The sequence below is a fragment of the Chroicocephalus ridibundus genome, chromosome 14 (genome assembly GCF_963924245.1).
Source record: "Chroicocephalus ridibundus chromosome 14, bChrRid1.1, whole genome shotgun sequence".
In the NCBI taxonomy this organism is placed as follows: Eukaryota; Metazoa; Chordata; class Aves; order Charadriiformes; family Laridae; genus Chroicocephalus; species Chroicocephalus ridibundus.
In genome coordinates, this window is record NC_086297.1 from 9,396,311 (window position 1) to 9,417,188 (window position 20,878).

The 20,878-nt window shown below is 41.7% G+C and overlaps 1 protein-coding gene across 1 annotated transcript in view; it reads left to right on the forward strand.

Annotated features, from left to right (window-relative positions):
- Nucleotides 1–18,463, forward strand: part of SEC14L1 (SEC14 like lipid binding 1) — a 43,521-nt gene extending 25,058 nt beyond the window's left edge. The window contains exons 3-16 of the mRNA XM_063352040.1: nucleotides 131–280; nucleotides 369–500; nucleotides 2,555–2,683; nucleotides 2,928–3,162; nucleotides 3,888–3,997; nucleotides 4,755–4,944; nucleotides 7,941–8,029; nucleotides 8,994–9,064; nucleotides 10,667–10,838; nucleotides 11,133–11,267; nucleotides 13,026–13,160; nucleotides 13,617–13,868; nucleotides 14,893–15,071; nucleotides 15,644–18,463. Coding sequence (XP_063208110.1) covers nucleotides 131–280; nucleotides 369–500; nucleotides 2,555–2,683; nucleotides 2,928–3,162; nucleotides 3,888–3,997; nucleotides 4,755–4,944; nucleotides 7,941–8,029; nucleotides 8,994–9,064; nucleotides 10,667–10,838; nucleotides 11,133–11,267; nucleotides 13,026–13,160; nucleotides 13,617–13,868; nucleotides 14,893–15,071; nucleotides 15,644–15,749 — 2,085 coding nt within the window. The 3' untranslated portion in view covers nucleotides 15,750–18,463. The remainder of the gene's footprint in view (nucleotides 1–130; nucleotides 281–368; nucleotides 501–2,554; nucleotides 2,684–2,927; nucleotides 3,163–3,887; nucleotides 3,998–4,754; nucleotides 4,945–7,940; nucleotides 8,030–8,993; nucleotides 9,065–10,666; nucleotides 10,839–11,132; nucleotides 11,268–13,025; nucleotides 13,161–13,616; nucleotides 13,869–14,892; nucleotides 15,072–15,643) is intronic.
- The last annotated feature ends 2,415 nt before the right edge of the window (nucleotides 18,464–20,878 follow it).

Sequence of the window (20,878 nt, forward strand, 5' to 3'; positions counted from 1 at the left end):
GTCCCTTCTATGAAAGGTGTGAAGGGCATTGTGCCTCCAAATGCTGGTGATGCCAATGAAGGAACTCTACACGCACCTTCAGGAATTAATTGTGATGACAGTTTGTTTTCTTCTCTTTCCATCTCTATAGGCATACGAAAGAAGGTTTCCTACATGTCCTCTGATCCCTATGTTTGTAGCCAGTGACACTGTAAACGAATACAAGAGCGAGGATGAAGCTATCCATGTGATTGAACGGCGCTGTAAGCTAGATATAGATGCACCGCGGCTATTGAAAAAGGTGATTACGTTTGCAATCCCTATTTTGTAGTTTTGGATATCCTTTCACATGAATATGGTATTTTAACGCAATCTGTCATCTTCCACAGATTGCAGGAGTGGATTATGTCTACTTTGTCCAGAAGAATTCTTTGAACAGACGAGAAAGGACTTTGCATATAGAAGCCTACAATGAAACCTTCTCTAATAGAGTCATTATTAACGAACACTGCTGTTACACGGTGAGTAACAGGCTCTTGGTGGTGCTACAGATGGAGCTAAGTCAGTGTTTAGACTTCAGGACTCATAAACAGAAGTTGGGTTCTTCTTGGCTTTTGCCTTGCAAGAAAAAATAACCAACACGCTGCCATGAGTGATAATTGTTGTTAGTGTTAAATGTAACACACTTCCTTGAAGAACTGAAACAAGTTTGGCACCCTCTTGCTTGAGCATCTTCTCGGAGAGCAGAATACAACATAATTTCCTGTGTTTGACAGCTCTGTTGAGGCAAATGTGGTCTGTAATAGCAGTGTGGGACTTGGTGAGGTTGATGATACCCTGACAGAACTGTTAAAGGAAAGTTCAGCGTAGCTTACTTGCCTTCTGCTCAGCTCAGACAAATGTTCATCAAGTCAGCTATGTTTTAACCTAATTCTTTCCATTGTTCTTGGTCTTCAGTGCAGATGCTTTCTGATACAAAGGAGCCTGGTGGCACGCTTACTGCTATGCTCTGGTCATGTTTTTTTCTGAATGGCTTAGTCAATACTTACAGGGTCATACAGCACACATGTATAGCAGTAAAACTTCCAATTGATGTTAAAGGTCAAATCAAAGCTAGCAAATGTAACTGACTTATTTGTATTGTAGCATTCTTTTTACGTGTAGGTGATAACATTTTCTGTTATGTACAATACTGTGGTTAAAAGGTCACTAGATGTCAAACCCACTTGACGCTATTATCTGATTATTGTTTTAAATTACTATTTCTGCAATTATTTCCAACACACGTTCAAAAATACTTTTCCATCTGCAATTTTTCTGCAAAAGCTCTGTTTAAGCAGGGCAAATGCTATACAGAAAAGTGCACTTGACAAATATGTACAAAACAGAACACTCCTCCTTGCCCTAGCTCTACTCGATCAAGAAATTAGTAGGCAAATACAAAACTGGAATTTTAATTCAAGAATAAATTGTTTTTAAAAGTTCATTCTTATTAAAACTGTTTTATAACTGAATTTATGAAGTGACAGAAAGATTCTTAAATGTTATTTTTATGATTTGTACCTATTTAGGCTGTATAAGCTATTTTTGTTCCCCCCATTCCTTAGTGCAGAAGAAGAAAATGAAGGGAAAAGGGTTGTGCTGGTTTTTTTCTGTAGTTGTTGTGTTATAAAGTGTTGATACTGTTCCCAGTTAATTTTAGTATGTTGTGAGGGGGAGGGGAACCTTAAAGCATCAGGACAATTGCATGCTCAGAAATCCAGCCTTCCATGATGTTTGTATAACCACAAATCCGGAGCCCAGCCTGGAAATGCCTTAGATGAGTCCTTTTTAGCTGAAGAGAGTTTAGAAAACAGCTTTCCTTCAGTTGTAACATCTCTGTTTCAGGATCATTTCAGCAAAGTAAGATACAAGCTAAGAAGAAAGCTAGGAGTGCTCTGAGATAGCTTATTTGGCTGTCAACTGAATGAGAAGCTTACACTTCTTTCTGTAGCATTATCATAGGAGAACAAAATAAAATAGTTTTCAGTCTACAGCATACTAAGGTACTTCGTAGGTCAGTGAAGGAATGATCTATTGCAGTATGTCTGTTGCAAACACGTCTAGGCTGCAGTGCTTGGAAATGCTTATGCTGTACTTGCTGCTGTCCTTGAGCTGGCTGGCTTTGGTCTGTCAGTCCAACCCTCTGCAGCAGAAAGTTCACTGTGGAGCATTTTATCCCCTTCCACAGATAACACTACAGTCGTGGCCCATATCTAGAATGAGATAGTGTTAATTGTATAAATGTGCTAGTCCGTTGGATCTTGGCTGGTGGGATTTCTCTACCCTCTCCTTTCTTGTTAAGAAAAAAATGCTCTGTGCTAGCCATGAGACTATAGGAGGGCTCTCAGCTTTTTCTTCCTTAGCGTTACCATTTCCTAACCGTGTTTTGCAAATGACGCAAAAGTCTGCAAATTCCACTTGAATGTTTTTGACTCTGTGAACCTGTAAAACAAGAAACAAGTCATTTAAAATATTGTGAGGAAAAAATTACTAAATGGATAACTGAGCTGTATGACTTCCTTTTAACTAATAGGTTCATCCTGACAATGAAGACTGGACCTGTTTTGAACAGTCAGCAAGTCTGGATATAAAATCTTTTTTTGGTTTCGAAAGCACAGTGGAAAAGATTGCTATGAAGCAGTACACCAGCAATATTAAAAAGGTGAGCCTGCAGTCATGAAGGAGGTGCCTGGCTCTTAAGTTACAAAAGATAATGTAGCTGCTGCTAAGTAACAGGCTGCTGTGCTGGAAAAGCTGGGCTGTTTACTCTTTAGCCTGGGGCAGCGTGTGTGTAGGTCTGTATTTTCAAGTGGAATCTTTAGAGAGGTCTGGCCACTTAGTGGCCCAATCCTTTCTGTCTCTAAATGGGTGGTTTTATTAGCTAAAGTAAATATTTCTTTTTGAAGGGAAAAGAGATAATAGAATACTACCTGAAGCAGCTGGAGGAAGAAGGAATAACTTTTGTTCCTCGTTGGACTCCTCCTGTTGCATGTAAACTGGAGAGCAGCACATCCCACCCAAGACGACCTGTTTCACCCGCTATTAATATACCAGACTCTGCCACAAAGGAGGGCTTGAACAATAAGGAGATCCTCAACACCTCAAATAGCCCCTCAGAGCCCACAGCAGGAACGCCTGATGGTATGGTGGTCTGACTTGTTTTAGCGGTATTCTTTACACTGTAGAGGCTCTCGGCACTCTGTTGCTTCTCATGGGTGGCTGAAAATCTTCACATTGGCTCTTTGGTAACATACAATGTTAAAGTGCAGGCTTGCAAAGCAGTAAGATGTGGGATAGCTTGGATAGCTGTTATGAGCTGAGCTTTTTTTAACAAATAAAGATCAGATATGAGTAGAAAAACTCTTCACTTTGCTGTTCATTAGGTTGCAAAGGGATGGCCTACTTCTTGTCTTGAAATTCAGGGATGGGTGTAACTATAGGAATAATGGGGAGGAAAGGACTGAAGCTTTCCTGTGCACAGTCTTCTGTTATATCTTCCTTCCCTTGTTAATAAGGGAATTTGGGAAAATTCTTGCACTGGGAAATTTAGATCAAAGCTTCTCTACGTATTTCCAGAAGCTGTGGATTGACAAATCTCAATATACTGGAGAAATGCTTTTATAAATGTCTGGGTTTATTCCTTTCTTAGTTGCAGAAGGAGAATTACTGTTCCTGGTGTACAATTAAGATGACTGTGTACGTTGCCTTGCTCATCTTTTCATTAATTCGAGAAACTTTATTCAATTCTGACTACACAGAACGCAGAGCAGCCACTTGTCTGCCTCAGATATCAGCATAGAAGATCATTTGCTACTTTGACTAGGTCAGTTCAGGACCACTCTAATCACATGTACATCTCCTTTTAGACAAGCTAGATGCAGACTACATCAAGCGATACCTGGGTGACTTGACGCCAATGCAGGAAAGCTGCCTCATTCGACTCAGACAGTGGCTCCAGGAGACACACAAGGGCAAAGTAAGTTCCTGGTGGTCTCTTGTGGCTCTTTCTCAGAATGTGTGCTATGCAAGGTGGACCTGATGAAAGATCGTGCCACGCCAACTGTGGCTAACTGTTCCTGTTAAGTGGCTCTCCATGATCAAACCCTAAATTAAGTCTATACAATGGCCACAGAAGTTCATTGTGACTGTCCAGCTGACTTTGCCAACTGAGGTGCTTAAATGGTTAGTGTGACTGCCTCTCAGAATGTCAATAAACCAGCACAGGGGAATAACATCAGTTTTGTAACTCTGCCTTGTTTGTTTTGGTGGCCAAACATCACATTCTCAAATCTATATCCCTACATGCAGTACTGAAAGGGAAGCAATGCGGCCAGTTAAATCACTGATAGTGAGTCCGGGGTTTTCCAGTGGCCTGTGATTTGCATGTATGTCTCAGCTTCCTTTTACTTAGCAATGAAATACAGTCCGTGTTTTGTCCCTCGGTTCCTTTAAATTGGAACGACTCAGTATGGTCATACAGGTGAAAGTGATTACAGTAGGGTTCATGAAATTTTTTATATCCCTTATATAAAGGTAGCTGCAGTACCTGACAGGGATCATGTTTTTGTTGCAAACAAAGACTTGATTTGCTTGAGTAAATTCCAGTGTTACATACCATCCTTTTGCATTGGTGCAGGGCTGCATGTTTTTCAGCTTCTGTTGTTTGTGGTTTTGTTCTTGTTTCAAATCTTGAATACAAAATTAGGTTTGGTTTGGTGTTGTGTTTTTTACAGATCCCAAAGGATGAGCACATTCTAAGATTCCTGCGTGCCCGGGACTTCAACATTGATAAAGCAAGAGAGATCCTTTGCCAGTCACTGACGTGGCGTAAGCAACACCAGGTAGACTACATTCTAGACACCTGGAACCCTCCTCAAGTGCTCCAAGATTACTATGCAGGAGGCTGGCATCACCATGACAAAGGTATGCTCTATAGGGTGGATATTGAACAGCTTTTATGTTCTGAATTAAAGGTGATAGTTGTCCCTCTGTTAACTAGAGGTGACTGGAAAGATGGTTAGACCTTCTTAGTTGCTATGTACTAAATGCATTTAAATTGATATTGCCAGCTCCTTAGTTGGTGGAGGCATACTCCTAGGTCCTAATCTTTCTGACTAATACTGACATATTTAATTCTCTAAAGAGCTCTGCTTTGCTAGTAGCTTAAAGTTATTAATTGCACTTCTCTAGTGCTCTGAAATGTTTAGAAGGTTGTTATGCAAATGCTGAGTATTCTCTTTCAGTGATTAAAAGATGTTTGTAAATAAGAGTATCTTCCTAATCAACGTGTTTCTGATGTTGTATGTCTGTTGATGGCATAAATAAATACTTATTTGGCATTACAATCAGCTTAATGATGAGAAGTGTGATGTTGGAAAAACATCAAATAGAGCAGGTTTATTTAAGAAGGGAAGAAGCTTTGGCTAAATTCCCTTTGGATGATGAGCCACGGCCAGATCTTTAAAGCATCGGTGATTGTGCCTGACATGCTCCCCCTATCCCTCTGCTCGCTTTATCATGCGCTCGTCTTATTGCTAATACATACACAGAAATGAAATGTTTTGGAATTTGTTGCTTGAGGGAAGCTGGGCTCTTTAGATAAGGAAATGATCTCTTACTGTGAGCTATCTGTTTTCTCATTTAGTCGTTTCCCCCACTAGGCGCCATTGTTTCTGCTGGCTTCTCCTGTTAACAAAAAGCATATGAAACAGGACAAGATGCTGTCAGCAGTAGTGGCCAGGAGACAGGGAGGGCACAGCAGAAGTTTAATCACTGTAAAGCTGAAGCTTGAATGGCTCTCCCCTACTGCTTAGGGTTTGACAGACCTCAAACTGAGAAAATGGAAAATGAGAATATGCTTGTAAAGATTGTAGGGAAAAAAACTGTGAATAAGTTCTCCCTTTCTGTCAGTTCCTTGTCTGTAGTTTGCAAAGACTTCCTCTGTCAATAGCATCTAATTGGGTCCTGCCAGTGAGTAGAAAGGTACAGAATGCATGAAAAAAAAAATGAAAAGGGTTGTTTGATGTTTTTCTGAGAAGTTTTTCAGTCTTGTGGTGAACTTCATGCTCCCCTCCCTTCCTCTCCAGTTCCAGTTCTTTTGCAGCACACCCACAAGTAAAGCATGGGTTTGTCAATAATGGAAACAGAATTTCAAAACTGAGCAATTCTATGTAATTTAAAATCTTACAGTGGTAGGTTCTTTTTTTAAACCCTCTTCTCTAGTATTGCTCCTTTCCTCCTACGTGCACTAAATGTGCCAAACTTAAGCTAGCTAAATTCTGTATAGCTTTTAGTGCTAAAGCAAAAGCAGCAGCAATTATAAAGCATGTTGTCCGGAATGAGCTATTAGTGCAAAAGAATAAAAGTTACTATTTTGGCTTGCAGTTAGCACAGTTTTCTATACATCTGAGTGGCTTTTATTTTGACAGGAGTGCTTCAGTCAAATGGTTTTTTAAATCACAAAGCTCTAATGGAATATAAAATGTACAGTGAAAATGCAGCACTGTCAGCTGAGACTTTCCTTCATGTGTCATTTGGGTGGACCAGAGTTAGTGAGTTGTTAGTTTGATTTTGGATGCAAAGTGCATCTGTGAGGGAGGGAGACCTGCTATGAAGCTGAATAGCACTTTTTGTTTAGTGTTTCAAAAGCTAAACGGTACATTCCAAGATTAGTGTGTGCTGATGTTACAAGAATATTTTCTTTTGGACCACCTGATAAAATACAAAAGGCTGTGATCTTTCATGGGGGTAGTGTCTTTGCCAAATAAATAACTTGCCTTGAGTCTGCAGTTTTGGTTGTTTTTTTCCCTTTTTTTTTTTTTTTTTAATACTTTATCTTGACAGTTTCTTTCCTTGTGTCCCAAAGGACTTAGTAATAATTTGATACCTCTCTTTGCAGTTGTTGGAGGGAAGTGAAGCTAAACAGACAACAGGACTTCAGGGAGATTTTTATGTAGAAAGCTCATTTTTTTTATTTTGTGTCCTAGCATATTCAGTTTTATAAGTTGGGTGGTTATTTAGCTTGTGTACTAGAATAGATGGAGCAAAGCTTAAAAAATGCATCACAGCTTTGGGAGCAGGATGGAAGCTGTTTCAGACAACTAGCTCGTATTACGAAGAGCCAGAAATGCAAGCTTTGATTCTCAAATTCAGCCAATGCAGTTGTTAAGCTCAATGCTCTTGTATCCTAGACAGTATCGAGATGCTCCAGTATGCAGCAAGATGACTGTGAAAAGGCGAGGCTTTGCATGCAGAGGGTCCATCTGAAGCTGATTTCTGGAACAGAGTCAGTTCTCACCAGGCTTAACCTGCATAAGTGAGGCTGTGTGCCAGTTCCGCATAATGTGTAATGACATAGCTGAAAGGTGTGACTTCAGCAAATACTGCAGAAAGCAATTCTCTGGGTTAACACTGTGTTTCATTAATTCCCAGAACTCAGGGTATCTACTTTTCCAAAAACGTTGCTGTAAGCAGTATTGCGTTGTGCGTGATAGAAGGCTTACAGCCTTCATTGAAACTCTTTAGTTACACTAATGGGCTAAAGCTTTTCCTGTATCTTAGCTGTCCTGGAAGCTAATTATAGTCCTGTATATCTAATCGTGTATACCAAGATCCTGTGTGTACCAATGTACTTGTTGAAGACCTTTGAACTTTCCTTGCAGACAGGGGAGCCATTTTTGCATCAAGATGTCTGCATTAAACTTTTGCAGTTCATTTACAGGCAATCTTTTGGTATAGCTGGGCAGGGTAAAGTTTATATTGCTGTCTGCTCCAGGTTCTTCCTCTTCCAGCTGTACAACAAAGTTTGAACTGACTGTGGCATGTTTCTGTTTGGATTTTTAGCATAAAACTAGCTCGCTCAAATAGCCTTTTGCTGTAAAAATAAGTGTTACATTGATATATTTGTTCTTCTTATTCAGATGGTCGCCCGCTGTATGTGCTGAGATTGGGACAGATGGATACCAAAGGTTTAGTGCGAGCTCTTGGGGAAGAGGCCTTACTTCGATACGTAAGTATTTTTGGAGCCAGCGAGTTACTAACAATGTGATATTTTCATTTAGAAATTTCCTCCTCTGCCAGAACGTTCATCACTCTGGATATTTTGATGTACTCTCTGGCCGTCTGTTTTTGGTTTGAATATATCTGAAAGCTCCTAGTAGCTGATCTTCTGCATTCTTTCCAACTGCAAACTGATGGCAGAAAGGCGTAGCTCTTGGCAGCTCCTGTAGTTATTGGTTAGCATTTTTACAGATTCTTTTGCAGTTTGTGCAGTGCTTCAAGTCTCTGCATTTGTACAGAAGAGAAAATGCCATGATTAGATTTTGTCAAGCCTGTATTCCAAGGATAAGAATAATGTATTTTTAAAGAAATAGTACTTGCCTGTAATTTTGGCTTCTGTAAAGGCATCACTCAGACTCTGTTATTGTGGATCTGCTCAGTTTCCAAGCAGAAAGCTGGCAGAATTACAGGTTTGCAGTATTATTTTTTTTTTTTTGTATCCTAGTAATGACAGTCGCGGCCATAGTAACCAGTAGAAGCAGGGGCTGGTTTTTACTTTTTTTTTTCTTCCACTGGCATTTCCAGCCACAGACTAAATTTTGTTTGTTTGCCCTAGTTCTGTTTCAAGGTTACTTTCTTTGACTTAAAAAGGGGCTTTAATTTCTGAGTAAACAGGAAATCGATGCTTAAAGGGGCAGAAGCGTAGGGAGACTTCTTGTCTGTATCGCTCCTGGGTCTCAGTTTTCTGGAGGTTCTTGTTTACATTTTACTGCTTTTATGGAAAGGCATGTTTATTTTTTGACAAGATCAGCCAATGGTGTAAATGTCGTGATTTCTAGTTCATTCTTTGGAAAAAAAAGTTTATTCTGGTTTGAGCTTGTAGTTTTAATTAGTCTTTGGATATAATTTTTTTCTTTTATTCCATCTATGGAGTTTAAGACTGTCTTCTCTAAACAGCATGTTTTCTTGAACAGGTTCTTTCAATAAACGAAGAAGGACTGAGGCGATGTGAGGAGAATACAAAAGTATTTGGCAGGCCAATAAGGTAAAATAAAACAAGTGGATCTGCTCTTTTGGGAATTACTTGGTTTCACGGCGTGCATGGGACAATGTGATGCTGCTGAGCAAAGTTTATTAAATGGAACAAACATAGGGTAGGCTGTGTGTTTGACATGCAGGTACGAGCACGGTTACAGTTAACCGAGAGCCTCCCCAATTACTGCTAAAGCGAATCTGCATGGTCAAGCCTGAGGGAAACACAACACCTGCTCCAGGTGTCTCAGTGTCATGCTCAGAATCGTTCTACGTGGGGGGGTGTTATGCGTCTCTTCTACCATTGGATCCGTAGAACAATGCAGCCTAACTCCCATCTCTGTTTCTGGGGGATTTTATAGACAGGTGTTGGTACAGGCTGCCGAAAAATGCAGGCCATGATAATATCATGGATGACCTTTGCAGTAGTGTCAGGTATTGTTTTCATGTCACTTGTTCATCCATAGTCCATACCAAGGCTCATTACACTCAGTTCTTGTTTGCGTTCTCCATTTATTATATGCAGTTACTCAACTCGTCATCCAAGGTAAGGTCACGAGGCTCCTGTGAAACCTCGTAATTGTCCAAGTACTGGCATGACTTCACGTGAAGTTCAACCAAAAGCTGCTTGCTATCCCATCCTGAAGTCATTGTATGGGTCACTTAAAGAAAGTTTTAACTGTAAAATGGATTTGAGAATGTGACTTGAATGCAGGACTGTCCCTGAAGGGAAACAGTGTTTCTTGGACTCTCTTCAGAATTTCTGACTCCTTCCCCTAATCTGAAAAGGTTCAGGGATGCATGGTATGTCTGTTTATCTTTCCCTGGTAAAGAACTTGCTGTCCCAGCTCTCAGTGGGAGGTCAAATCCAAGAGATGGATTTCATGTGTGTAACTATGTGCTGCTTACTGGATCTTGATTGTAGACGTAATCCTAAAGGGATACATATTAAACATTTAAAGTGAAACAAAGAAGCGTTTACTGTTTCACAGAAGCATAATTTTGTGGATGCTAGCTGGTGTAGCACAGCTGTAAATCTTGAATTCATGCCCAGGGCGAGACCCGAACTTGGAGAGTAACTAAAGCATATGCTGAAGCTCAGTATTCAGAGTTAAGAACATACCTCTTGCTACAGAAAAAGCTTCCTTCCCTGAGATCTGACAACAGAATTAGCTTTGATGTGTAAAGGCACTGTTACTGTACTGTGTTAGTAGGAAATCTACACCATGAATGTTAAATTGCTTCATAGCAGTGTGGCTGCTTCACTGACTTCCCAGTAGAAGCAACGGCTTAACGTTTGGGCTAGCTGTTGACAGGATCTTTTTTGGCTCCATATTAACCTTCACCTGGAGTCTGCGATGTCTGTGGGAGAATATGTATGATGTGGCAAGTGAGCTTTGCACATAATCTGTAACCATACTTGGCCCACTCCAAGACATTTCCATTATAAGGATCTTAAACTCCAGTGTCTACAGGTAGCACAAAGCCAGGAGGTAAAATAGAAGAAACTGAAACATGTGGTGGGGTCCACGCATTTCAGTACATTGGACACTTGCATAAGAAAGGAGAATTTTGATGCCATAGAGATTTTTCTTTTTGTCTTTCTCAAATTCAGCTCTTGGACCTGTCTAGTAGATCTCGAAGGCTTGAACATGCGGCATTTATGGAGACCTGGTGTCAAAGCATTGCTAAGAATCATTGAAGTGGTTGAAGCTAATTACCCTGAGACTTTGGGTCGTCTTCTAATCCTAAGAGCTCCTCGAGTATTCCCAGTTCTTTGGACACTGGTATGTTTGTAATTCAAGGCATTCCTCAGCTCTCTCAGTAGACTGCTGCACAGTCGTAGTTTGTAAAAGCACTTCAGAAATCAGGCTTTATATGCAGGAAATGTTACCGTTTGGAAACATCTCTTTTATAGGATTCCTGGAATGGATTTAGAAACACTACCTAAGAACTTGCCTACGTAGTTGGTTAATTTAGCTTCTTTTTAGTATCAACTTTGCATAACAAGGATGGTAACACTTAATGCAATCAGACTGATTCCTTCAAAATCGATGTATTCTGTTTTTCTTTGTTTGTAGGTTAGTCCGTTCATTGATGACAACACTAGAAAGAAATTCCTTATTTATGCTGGAAATGACTACCAGGGTCCTGGGGGACTGCTGGATTACATCGACAAAGAAATTATCCCTGATTTTCTTGGTGGAGAGTGCATGGTATGAATATAAACTAGTGCATATAGCAATTATTTGTGGGGTTTTTATTCCCCTGCTCCTCTAAACAAAGAAGCCTAGAAGCACAGAATGATTCCTAGTGTAGTTTGGAGGGGAGGGGTCTATGATGTAGGATTCCAGGCTTAGTGTATTCTCTCGGATCCACTGTTAAAAGGGAAGTGCAATACTTCTTGACAATGAATATCAAATAACTTATCAACGTAGCCAGGCAGGGTTAAAAGCCATAGTCTCTGTTACCTGTCAAATTCAAGCAGACATGGTAGCACTGAGCAAGAGCTGTCGCCATCAGCTAATCAGAAGTCTGTGTCACCTAAAAACTAACTGATACCACAGAAAGCCCAAGGAAATATGTGACACATCTGCTAGGAGGGCTTAACAAACAGCCAGGTCTCCTAGCACAATATGCGAGTTGACCACAGCAAACAAAAAAAAAATATTTTTAATGGAAGATACTGTAATTTCTCAGTCCCTTGTCCTATGCCTTAATAGCTGCTTTCTGCCTAGACTATGGGTGTTAATTGAATCTGTCATTTTAACATCTCGATACTATAAGGTTTGTTTTTTCTGTAATGTTTTTGACAACACAGGCTCACTGCTGTGACTGAGATGTAGAAGTGTAACTCAGGCATTTCTGCAGCCTCCATCACAGTAAAACTTGGATGATTTTTTTTTTCTGAACTCAGCTGTATTAAAATACAATTTCAGGGTTGCTTTTTTAAGCCCCTGTACACTTCCTAGATTAATTTCTGTACCGTTCTTGAAAATTAATCTAGGTCTGTTCAAATATAGTCTCAAATTATAATGAAGTACTGTTAGATGTGTTGGAGTAGAGCATGTGTTTATCTTCAGTGGGCTGCTTTTTGCTGCAGCAGTAGCTTTTAGCGGAGAGACTTTGTGCTATGTAATTTGGAGCTTGAGCAGCTGGCAAAATCCACTGCTTAAGTAAGCAAAAGTCGATGTTACCAGAAAGCAAATTGCTAAATACTTCCTGCTGGTCACAGACAGTAATAGTCTCTTTCTCTTCATCTTTACTTCTGGATATTTGAACAAAAATGATTTCTCAAAGATTCTTTCAATTCTCTGTTGTAATTCAGTTATCAAACACTTCTTCTGCCCCAGACGCTTCTATGGGACGTATTCGTGATCAAATAGTTGTCTAACTTCATTACTAGAGACTTCTTAAAAAAAGGTGATTGCTTAGGGAAGTTGTGTAATCGGTTCCAGTACTGAGCTGTCAAGACAGTTGTAACTTGAAAGCTGTTGCCTTCCTGACTGCAACATCCTTTTCCCTGTTTGGAAATTTAACTGCATCTCCCCACCATCCTTCGTCCTTAAATTTTGCTACCTGGGTTCTTTAGGTCTCTCTAGGCTGTATTTTTTTAGACTGAGTCACTATTGCCGCTTTCCTCAGGATTCTTAAGTGGTTCACATCTTTCTTCAGTACAGGGCAGCATGAGCGATAATTATAGCATTTGCACAGTCATTTTCTGTGGCAGTGGCTGTTGTGATCTGTGTAAAGATCTGTTACTTTAGTGTCAAGTTCTGCAAGCTCACCTAAACCTAAACAAATTTATATATGTATGATGTACAAGCTATAAAATTACTTTCAAACTCTGTTCATACGTCATTCTTCTGAGTACTTGCTAAATGTGGGGTTTTGTTTCTGAAGCTAGCAGGCAGAGAGCATGACGGGGTGTGGATGTACAGAGGATACTTTTTAATGGCTGTTTATGCTTTTAGTGTGAAGTACCAGAGGGTGGGCTGGTCCCCAAGTCCCTCTACCGGACAGCAGAAGAGTTGGAAAATGAAGACATAAAGCTTTGGACTGAAACAATCTACCAGTCTGCAAGCGTCTTCAAAGGAGCTCCGCATGAGGTAGGGTTGCAGACTGCCCTTCTTTTCTTTCATCTCAACCCTCTGCTCTGGACTCTGTCTCTTGAACTGAATATGATTTAGAACTTGATTATTTAGTTGCCATGCTTCCATCTTGTTCTATAGTTCTGGTGATAGTGATGCTTTAGCAGCTGGAGTTTGTGATCATTCCTGGTATCATCTTGTTGTCATTTAGAGAATATTGCTGGTTTTCATTCTATTCAAAGCAGTGTCCTTCTAAGCAAAGACAAATTATATTCTCAGAAGCTACTTGAGAGCTCCTGAAAGTCATGTTAAATAAGGACACTCCATCAGGAGAGAATTTGTATCTACACTGCCTTTTTAAAAGTCTAAATGAAGCCCAGCAACAAAACCTCTGGAGTTTGTTATCTTTTCTGCTAAAATTTTCTGTCTTTACTGAGCAAGTTGCTATTGTCTAATATGACTTTTCTGTCTCAGGTTCTCATTCAGATTGTGGATGCCTCATCTGTGATCACATGGGATTTTGACGTGTGCAAGGGCGACATTGTTTTTAACATCTTTCATTCCAAGAGAGCCCCACAGCCTCCTAAAAAGGACTCTCTGGGAGCTCACAGTATTACATCTCCTGGTGGGAACAACGTCCAGTTGATAGACAAAGTCTGGCAGTTGGGGCGTGATTACAGTATGGTGGAGTCTCCTCTTATCTGCAAAGAAGGGGAGAGTGTGCAGGTAAGACTGCCGAATCCTTGTGTGGGAGCAGATGGAAACTAGCTCCAAAACTACATGTTCTAATTCATAATCATTATTGATGACTGAGTGGTGATTCAGCTCCAGACTGTCTGCTTGCTTTTGGCCGGCATTTCAACGTATGTTCCTAGCTGCATGCTGGAGGGTTACATGGGATCTGCTGGGAGGGGAGGCTGCATCAGGCTAATAGTGATTGAGATTGAGCAGCAAGGGATATAGGGAAGCCACCTGGAACGTAGTGCACATCCAGAAAATAGTAAAAGGTGCTTTCTCCTGTCCTGTAATTTTGACCATTATTTTCTGAAGCAAACAGTCTCTGTTTGAAGAATATCAGTGTTTTACCTCAGTAATGAGAACCCTGGAAATCAAGACTGAGTTTCTGTGTTTTGTCCCTCTAACAGGCACTTTAAGGAGCTCCCTATGGCCAATTTTCCTGAAGTGTTGTTTGGGTTTTTTTTACGGCAATTGCAACCTATCCTTTAATTGCCAAGTTTGATATTACATGCGGCATTTTTACAATCACACTCTGCCATTGCTATTCCTTTTGACTTGAACAGCCTTTGAAAAAGGAGCCCCTTAAGTCATCTAATTGGAAGTGTTAAACTGGAAAGATGGGCAGTGACCTCTTGAACTGTACTTTCTCTGTCTGTGAGGCAGTAGCCTTGACTGTTCTTTTCAGTCTCAAAAGACAGGCATCAATGAAACTAAATGTAAAAAATTGATATTGTTTTAAACCAGAACTTAGTCCTTTCATTGTATTTAAATCCTAACCACTTGACACTGTCAAAAAGCAGGAGGAACCGCTGGCATTCTGTCATAACTTTTATAAGCATGCTGTGTGGGGAGAGTTCACCAGCACTGTCAGGCTGAGGAGCTGAAATACTGACATTGGGGGAAAAATTTTGGGCATGTAGGTAGTTTTTCTAAGCTTGGAAAAGAAATTTCAAGCTTACAAATCATTGTGTTAATGACGTTAATTTTAAATTTTTGCTGCGGCTGCTTCCAGGGATCGCATGTGACCAGGTGGCCTGGCTTTTATATTCTCCAGTGGAAATTTCATAGCATGCCTGCCTGTGCTACAACCAACCTGCCTCGTGTGGATGATGTACTAGCATCTCTACAGGTCTCCTCTCACAAATGTAAAGTGATGTACTATACAGAAGTAATAGGATCTGAAGATTTCAGGTATGTCTGGCCAAGGTTCATGAAGGTCAGCCAATGTCAGACCTCTCTGATACTTAGACAATTGAGCCAGAGTCAAAGTTTGCTTAAATACAAGTAAATTGTAAGGACTTGTGTTTTCTTAGGCCAAAAAAAGAAAACCTGAACCAAAAAATTCAACCTGTACGGCACTGGGGGCAACTAATGTGTACAAGGTATTAATTAGTTACCTCACTGTAATCATCATTGGTTGCTTTGCTCCGCTTTGAAAGCGTTGTGTGAATTGTTGGGCCTGGCAGGTCGTCGTGTAGAAATGGGCGTAACTCAAAATGGAGTTGAGTCGGTTGAGTTGCCTGCCGGTTTGATATACTTGACTGAAACTAGTTCTCAGTCGCTTTGAACAGCGACTGTTTTTTTGCAAGGTGTTCAGTGTCTCCGTTATTTTATGTGGTGAGGCAGAAAAGCTTTTGAGTATCTGCACCAAAACTGTTACTTGCTTTTTAATCAGCGTGCAAACAAATACAATATAAACACATAGCAGAAAGCAAAATCTTTGTATGTTCCGAAGCTTAAAACTACTTTGTTTTATGTTGCAGGGGATCTATGACCAGCCTTGAATCAAGCCACAGTGGATTCTCCCAGCTCAGTGCTGCCACCACCTCTTCTAGCCAGTCCCATTCCAGCTCCATGATTTCCAGGTAGTGCCACAACAGATGAAAAGCAAATGGATGAGATGGCTGGACCCTCGCCTGTGGCAGCTGACTGCAATACAGCGTATTCAACTGGCAATTGCGCAAAAAATCCCCACCCCACAAAAACCTTTTATAGATAGTAAAGTAGCTGTTTGAATTTTAAACTTAGTTGTTTTGGTCGTTGTTAGATCCAACAGCTTGTCTCTTAACTTTAACCCTTTTTTCCTAACTCAGCCATAAATATTTTTGCAAGTGTGCTTGCACAAATCCTAACTCTGAACACAAGGGCTCTCATTGAAAGGAAAAATAACCAGTGCATCAGTTAAGAATAATTTTTTTAACTGTGTAAATGTTAAAAAGCAAAAAAGGAAAAACCCTACCAAAAATGCTCCGTAGTGCATTAGAGAACAACTGCAAGTCTCCTGTCAGGACATTCCTTGCCATCTTAAGAAATCCCCTGTGATCTTCCAGTGCTGCAAACTGTTCTCCTGTTGCCACTGAGTGATGTCCGAGACAAAGAAAAGCAGTTGCTGGATACTTGACTTTGTGAGTCCATTTTTTTCAAAGCACGCCCACAGAGCTGTGGCCAGGCTGTAAACACTAATACCTTTTGTATGAGCACATTTTTGGGGAATTTGAGCTCTGGGTCTTGATGGGTTAAAGCAATTAATTCTTTCCTTGGATTTGCGCTTGAAGCACTGTGGAGAGAGAGGCAGAGAGCAGGCTCTCCCTCGCTGTGTCACGCTGGGCTGATCCAGAACTGCTCTGAGGATTTGTTCCCAGCTCTGTGCTGGAGCTTTGCTCCACTTCCTTAGTACACTCCACGTGAATTGATTTTACTGAGACTCTGTTCTTATCAGGAATTTATGCAGAGCTTAAGCTTGCTTCTTAAATCACTCTGAAAGAGGTATGGCTTACATCCTTCCTGTGCAGTCTTCAATCCCTCTTGCCTGTTATCCTTCCCTGTGTATGTCAGAAATAGAGCGCATTAGTTCTGAGCAGCGGAAGCTTCGGTGTAGGCAGGGAGCACAGGGTTCTTATACTCTGAGTGATGCAGTAGAAGATGCTCTAAGCAGTGCCTGCTCCACCATTTTCACTACTGCTCCTGCCAGTGGTGAATTGCCATTTTGGATTTTGTCCCAGCAAAAGTAGGATTGTTCAGGCAATCCTACTCGAACTCGTTTTGTTAAAGTCTGTTCAGATACTCTTCCACTTCGAGCTCTCTTTCCCACACACAGCAAAAGGCACAAAAGACTGAAGTGCTGAGCAAAGGGCTGTCAGCAGACAACTACAGACCATACCTGGCAGTGGAGCAGAGTTTGTCTGAAATGCAGCAGGATTTGTATAGTTAGACCCTGCCTGATCTTTTTCTCACCCTCTCAGAGCTAAACTGTTTATCCAGGCAAAAAGGAGCTACTGTGCTGGCTGCAGTCCCTGCTAGAAAGCTGAGTAGGCTCTATTGAGTCTTGGGAGGCAGCACTGTGGTAAGTGGTAGAGAAGCTTTTGGAGGTCTTGCACTTTCAAAGCAGAACTCACTTAAGATACTGGATGCCCTGCCTGAGGAAAGCTGGTTCTGAACTCAGTAGAAATTTTTTTTTTTTTCTACTGCAAAGCTTCTGTGAGGCAGGTTACTAACCTCTAACTAGGAGCACCTCTCTTGCAGACCAAGTCTGGCTGTGGAACGTGGCAGACAGCTGACAAGTATTTTAATAATAGATTTAGAGGTGCTGAGAGGCCAGTCTCCTTAAATTGAACCAAACTGATCTATTTTGTCTTTTTTTGGACTTAAAAATTGAAGATGGAGGTTAGACTGTTACTTAGGCTGCCAAAGTGTGTTATTGTGCAAGACAGGCCACCGCTTTCGTGTCACACAGCTCGTCACCCAGCATCTGCACAGCATCCGGGCATGCGCTGGGGCTCTGGGACTGCTGGTGTGAGCTGTTTGCCGAGGAGGAACCCAGCTTGCGGAAGAGGTGGTTTGGTTCTTGGCATGCAGGAACCAGTATTCCCAGGTGCCGGGGAGCTGGTGCAGCAGGAGACACAGTGAGCTTGACTTCATGACACTCATGGCTCTTTGCAAATGCCACTTTCCATTTACCAGGCTGTAAGGGTTGAAGGTCCCCTTTCTTTCTCTCTCTCTCTCTCTCTCTCTCAGATGGCGATTTTGCTGACAACTGTAAAGAAACTGCTTCATTCAACACTCCACATCTGTCTAGAGGTGTCTGGCTTTGTAGACCTTTTTGAGTTGCAGTCACTTTTCAAGTCTGAAGATCTGTATTTTGTTTTTCACTTGAGCTGGCTCAAAAGTGTCACTTTGGGTATTTCCTGCTGTTGATCTTAACAGATCTTTTAGAGCTCAAAGCACATGACAGCACAAAGAGCTGGGGAGACAAAATTCCAGAAAAACAGTAGTTAATCCTCCTCTAAGCAAAGTGCTGTGGCAATATGACTTGATCACTGCAGTCTGACTAATTAATTTCCCATACCCTGGTCTGTCTTTCTGTGATATTATTGCTCTTCTTCCTTCTCTCAGCCAATGACTCTTCTGTTGGCTTTTTTTCCTGTTACCAGTGTCCTTCTGCACTTTTCCTGTCTGTACTCATGAACTGCATATCAAATTCTGTAAATGTTTTGTATACATAATACCTCATTCTTGGTAATAAAATACAGATAGTCTTTAAAAGATTTTTTTATCGTTATCAATAAATGTGAACTGTTTGGAAAAAAGGGATCAGCTTCTTTATTTCATTCATCTGATGCAAAGCTTTCAGGTTATTTTAGGTGCTGAATTCAAGCCTGCAAGAGCTGCTCCGGGGCGATGCTGTTATGGGGGACGAAGGAGGTGCTTCAAGTCTCTGCTGCGGTGAGAAGCTCCGGGAAAGCATCCTGTCCTGGGGAGCAGAAGCGTGAGCTAGTACGAGGTATGAGGAATGCGGTTTTAGAAGTAAAACGGCCTCTGCTGGGCACTTCGCTGTCACATAACAAAATCCTTTCCCCATAGTCCATGTACACACACTATTTTTTACTGGTCTGTGAATACATAAAAGGAACAAAATACTGTGCTGAAAAAATCTTCAGGTAGCCCTAAAAAGAAAATGGTTCCTTTTATGGATTATATGATGACTTTATACTCCTTTTTCACAGCTGATTGCAGCAGCATCCCTTGTGGAGTGTATTAGCTAAAAGGCTCGCACTGCCAAGCTTAGCACAGCAAGGGACGGATAAATGTCTCTCATTTGCCCCTGTGGAGGCTGAAATGTCTCTGGCCACCTGACCTTCCGAGTGCAGTAACTGTTTTCCACCTGCTTATTTCTTTTTACCCAGTGGCCCTGCCGTAGGCTTTCTGGCAGAATAAGTGGCTGGCTGTGTCCCTGGGCTGGGCAAGGACTGTCCTGGGAAAACTTGGGTGGTCTTAGCGCAGGGATGGCTGCCTGGGCCATAAAACTGCCTCTAAATCCTGGTCTTTGCAATCGCGCTGCGCTCTGCAGGCCTTGGGGAGAGCTGCTCTTCCCTGGTGTGCAGCGAGGGCTCGGGGAGAGGGGTGACTGTTTTTCAGCTGCACTGCTATGTGTTTTAGTCTGGTGGATGCAGCTGCTGTTAGGGTTGGGGGGTTTAAACTGAAATTTAACAATATAAAGGTCCAGTAATTTTCTCTGGTTCAAGTGTAAGCGTACTCATGCAGGGGTTTGATACTGCCCACCTCCAGGGGTGAGCAAGCCATACAGTGTGAAGGAGATGGGCGACTCGGCTGCCCCTGCCACTTGGGTGGGAGGAATCACAGTCACATCTGGGGGAATTACAATTTTTATTTTTTTTTTTATTTTATTAGTAGAAGTAGACAAAGCCTTAGCTATTTTTAAAGCAGGAGCCAATAAAAGTCAGGCTGTGGTTTCTCTAACCCCTGGAGCTGGAGCAGTGGCTGAAACATCCATTTATGGTTGGTCTTTCAGATTTTATCTGAGATATAAAGTTTCTAAAATGAGAATCTTTAACTATGGTCGTGGAGGTCTGTCAGCAAGACCAGATGGCTGCCTGACCTACTTCAAGTTTTAACATGTGGCCAATAGTTTTATGCCAGCGCATAATTATAATGGGCCGGCTTACTGCTGCTCTGGATGTTCCTAAATACAAAAGCCCTTGAAAAGACACCGTACAAGAAGGTGGCTTTGGCTGTTCAGCTGCGCCGTGCCCAGGGACAGTGGGAAAGCTGCCTTTCCTGGCCAATGCTCCTATCTTGAAATGGCAATTAAAACCGAAGCACCAGACCTTATTTGAGCTGAGCAGGTGATAAGAGTGCGGACAGGGGCAGCTCCCTTTGGAAAGGCAGGAAACTGTTTGAACCATGGATTTTGGTTTGGGGTTTGTTCTTTTTTTTGGTAGATTTTTTTGAGACAAAGCAGAACTCATGGAAGAAATTTCACCTGCCCTTTTCCACCTGCCTCCCCCGCCAGCCCTCCCTGCTCCCCACAAAGCCAAGGGCTCCCTGTTCTCCAGGCGTGAGATCCTGGTGTCCTTTCTCATTTGCAAATCCAGCTTGCCAGTGAGCCCTTAAATTCCCAGTCGCCCCAGGCAAAGGGTCCTGAGCTGCTATTTCCAAGTCTTTCCATGCATCCCTGCTGTGGGTTGCTAAATGCCTCCGGGAGAGAAGAATCCTAAGCCTGAAGTGTTAGGTTTTGGCTGTCTGTCAAAAGTCATTAACATCCAGCACAGTTTGGGCTCTCAAAAAAAAATAAAAAATTGCCATCTCCCTTTTTTTTGGGAAGGGGAGGAGAGAACTTATTTTATTTTGCTAACTCCTGCTGTTGTAAGGAGTTTGGATGCTGAGAATGAAAAGGTCAGGATTTTCTAGCTTTTTTTTTTTTATTCCCTGCCTGATGATCAGTACTGAATTCATCCCCTGTCATGCCTTGGTCCCTCAGGTGGCACTTGGCAGCTGTGGGCCTGAGGGCAGCAGGGAAGGGACCCTGGTTTTGTGGCTGATGCCAGGTCTGCTTCAGCCCTTTTCCCTTGTGGGGGCTGCGGAAACGGGGGCTAATGCTGGCCCGCTTCATGGACCAGAAAGGTCCCCCAGGACACTGGGCAGAGCTGGGCCTCCCCCCAACCCTCCTCCTGACCTAATAAACAGACAAATAAATAAAT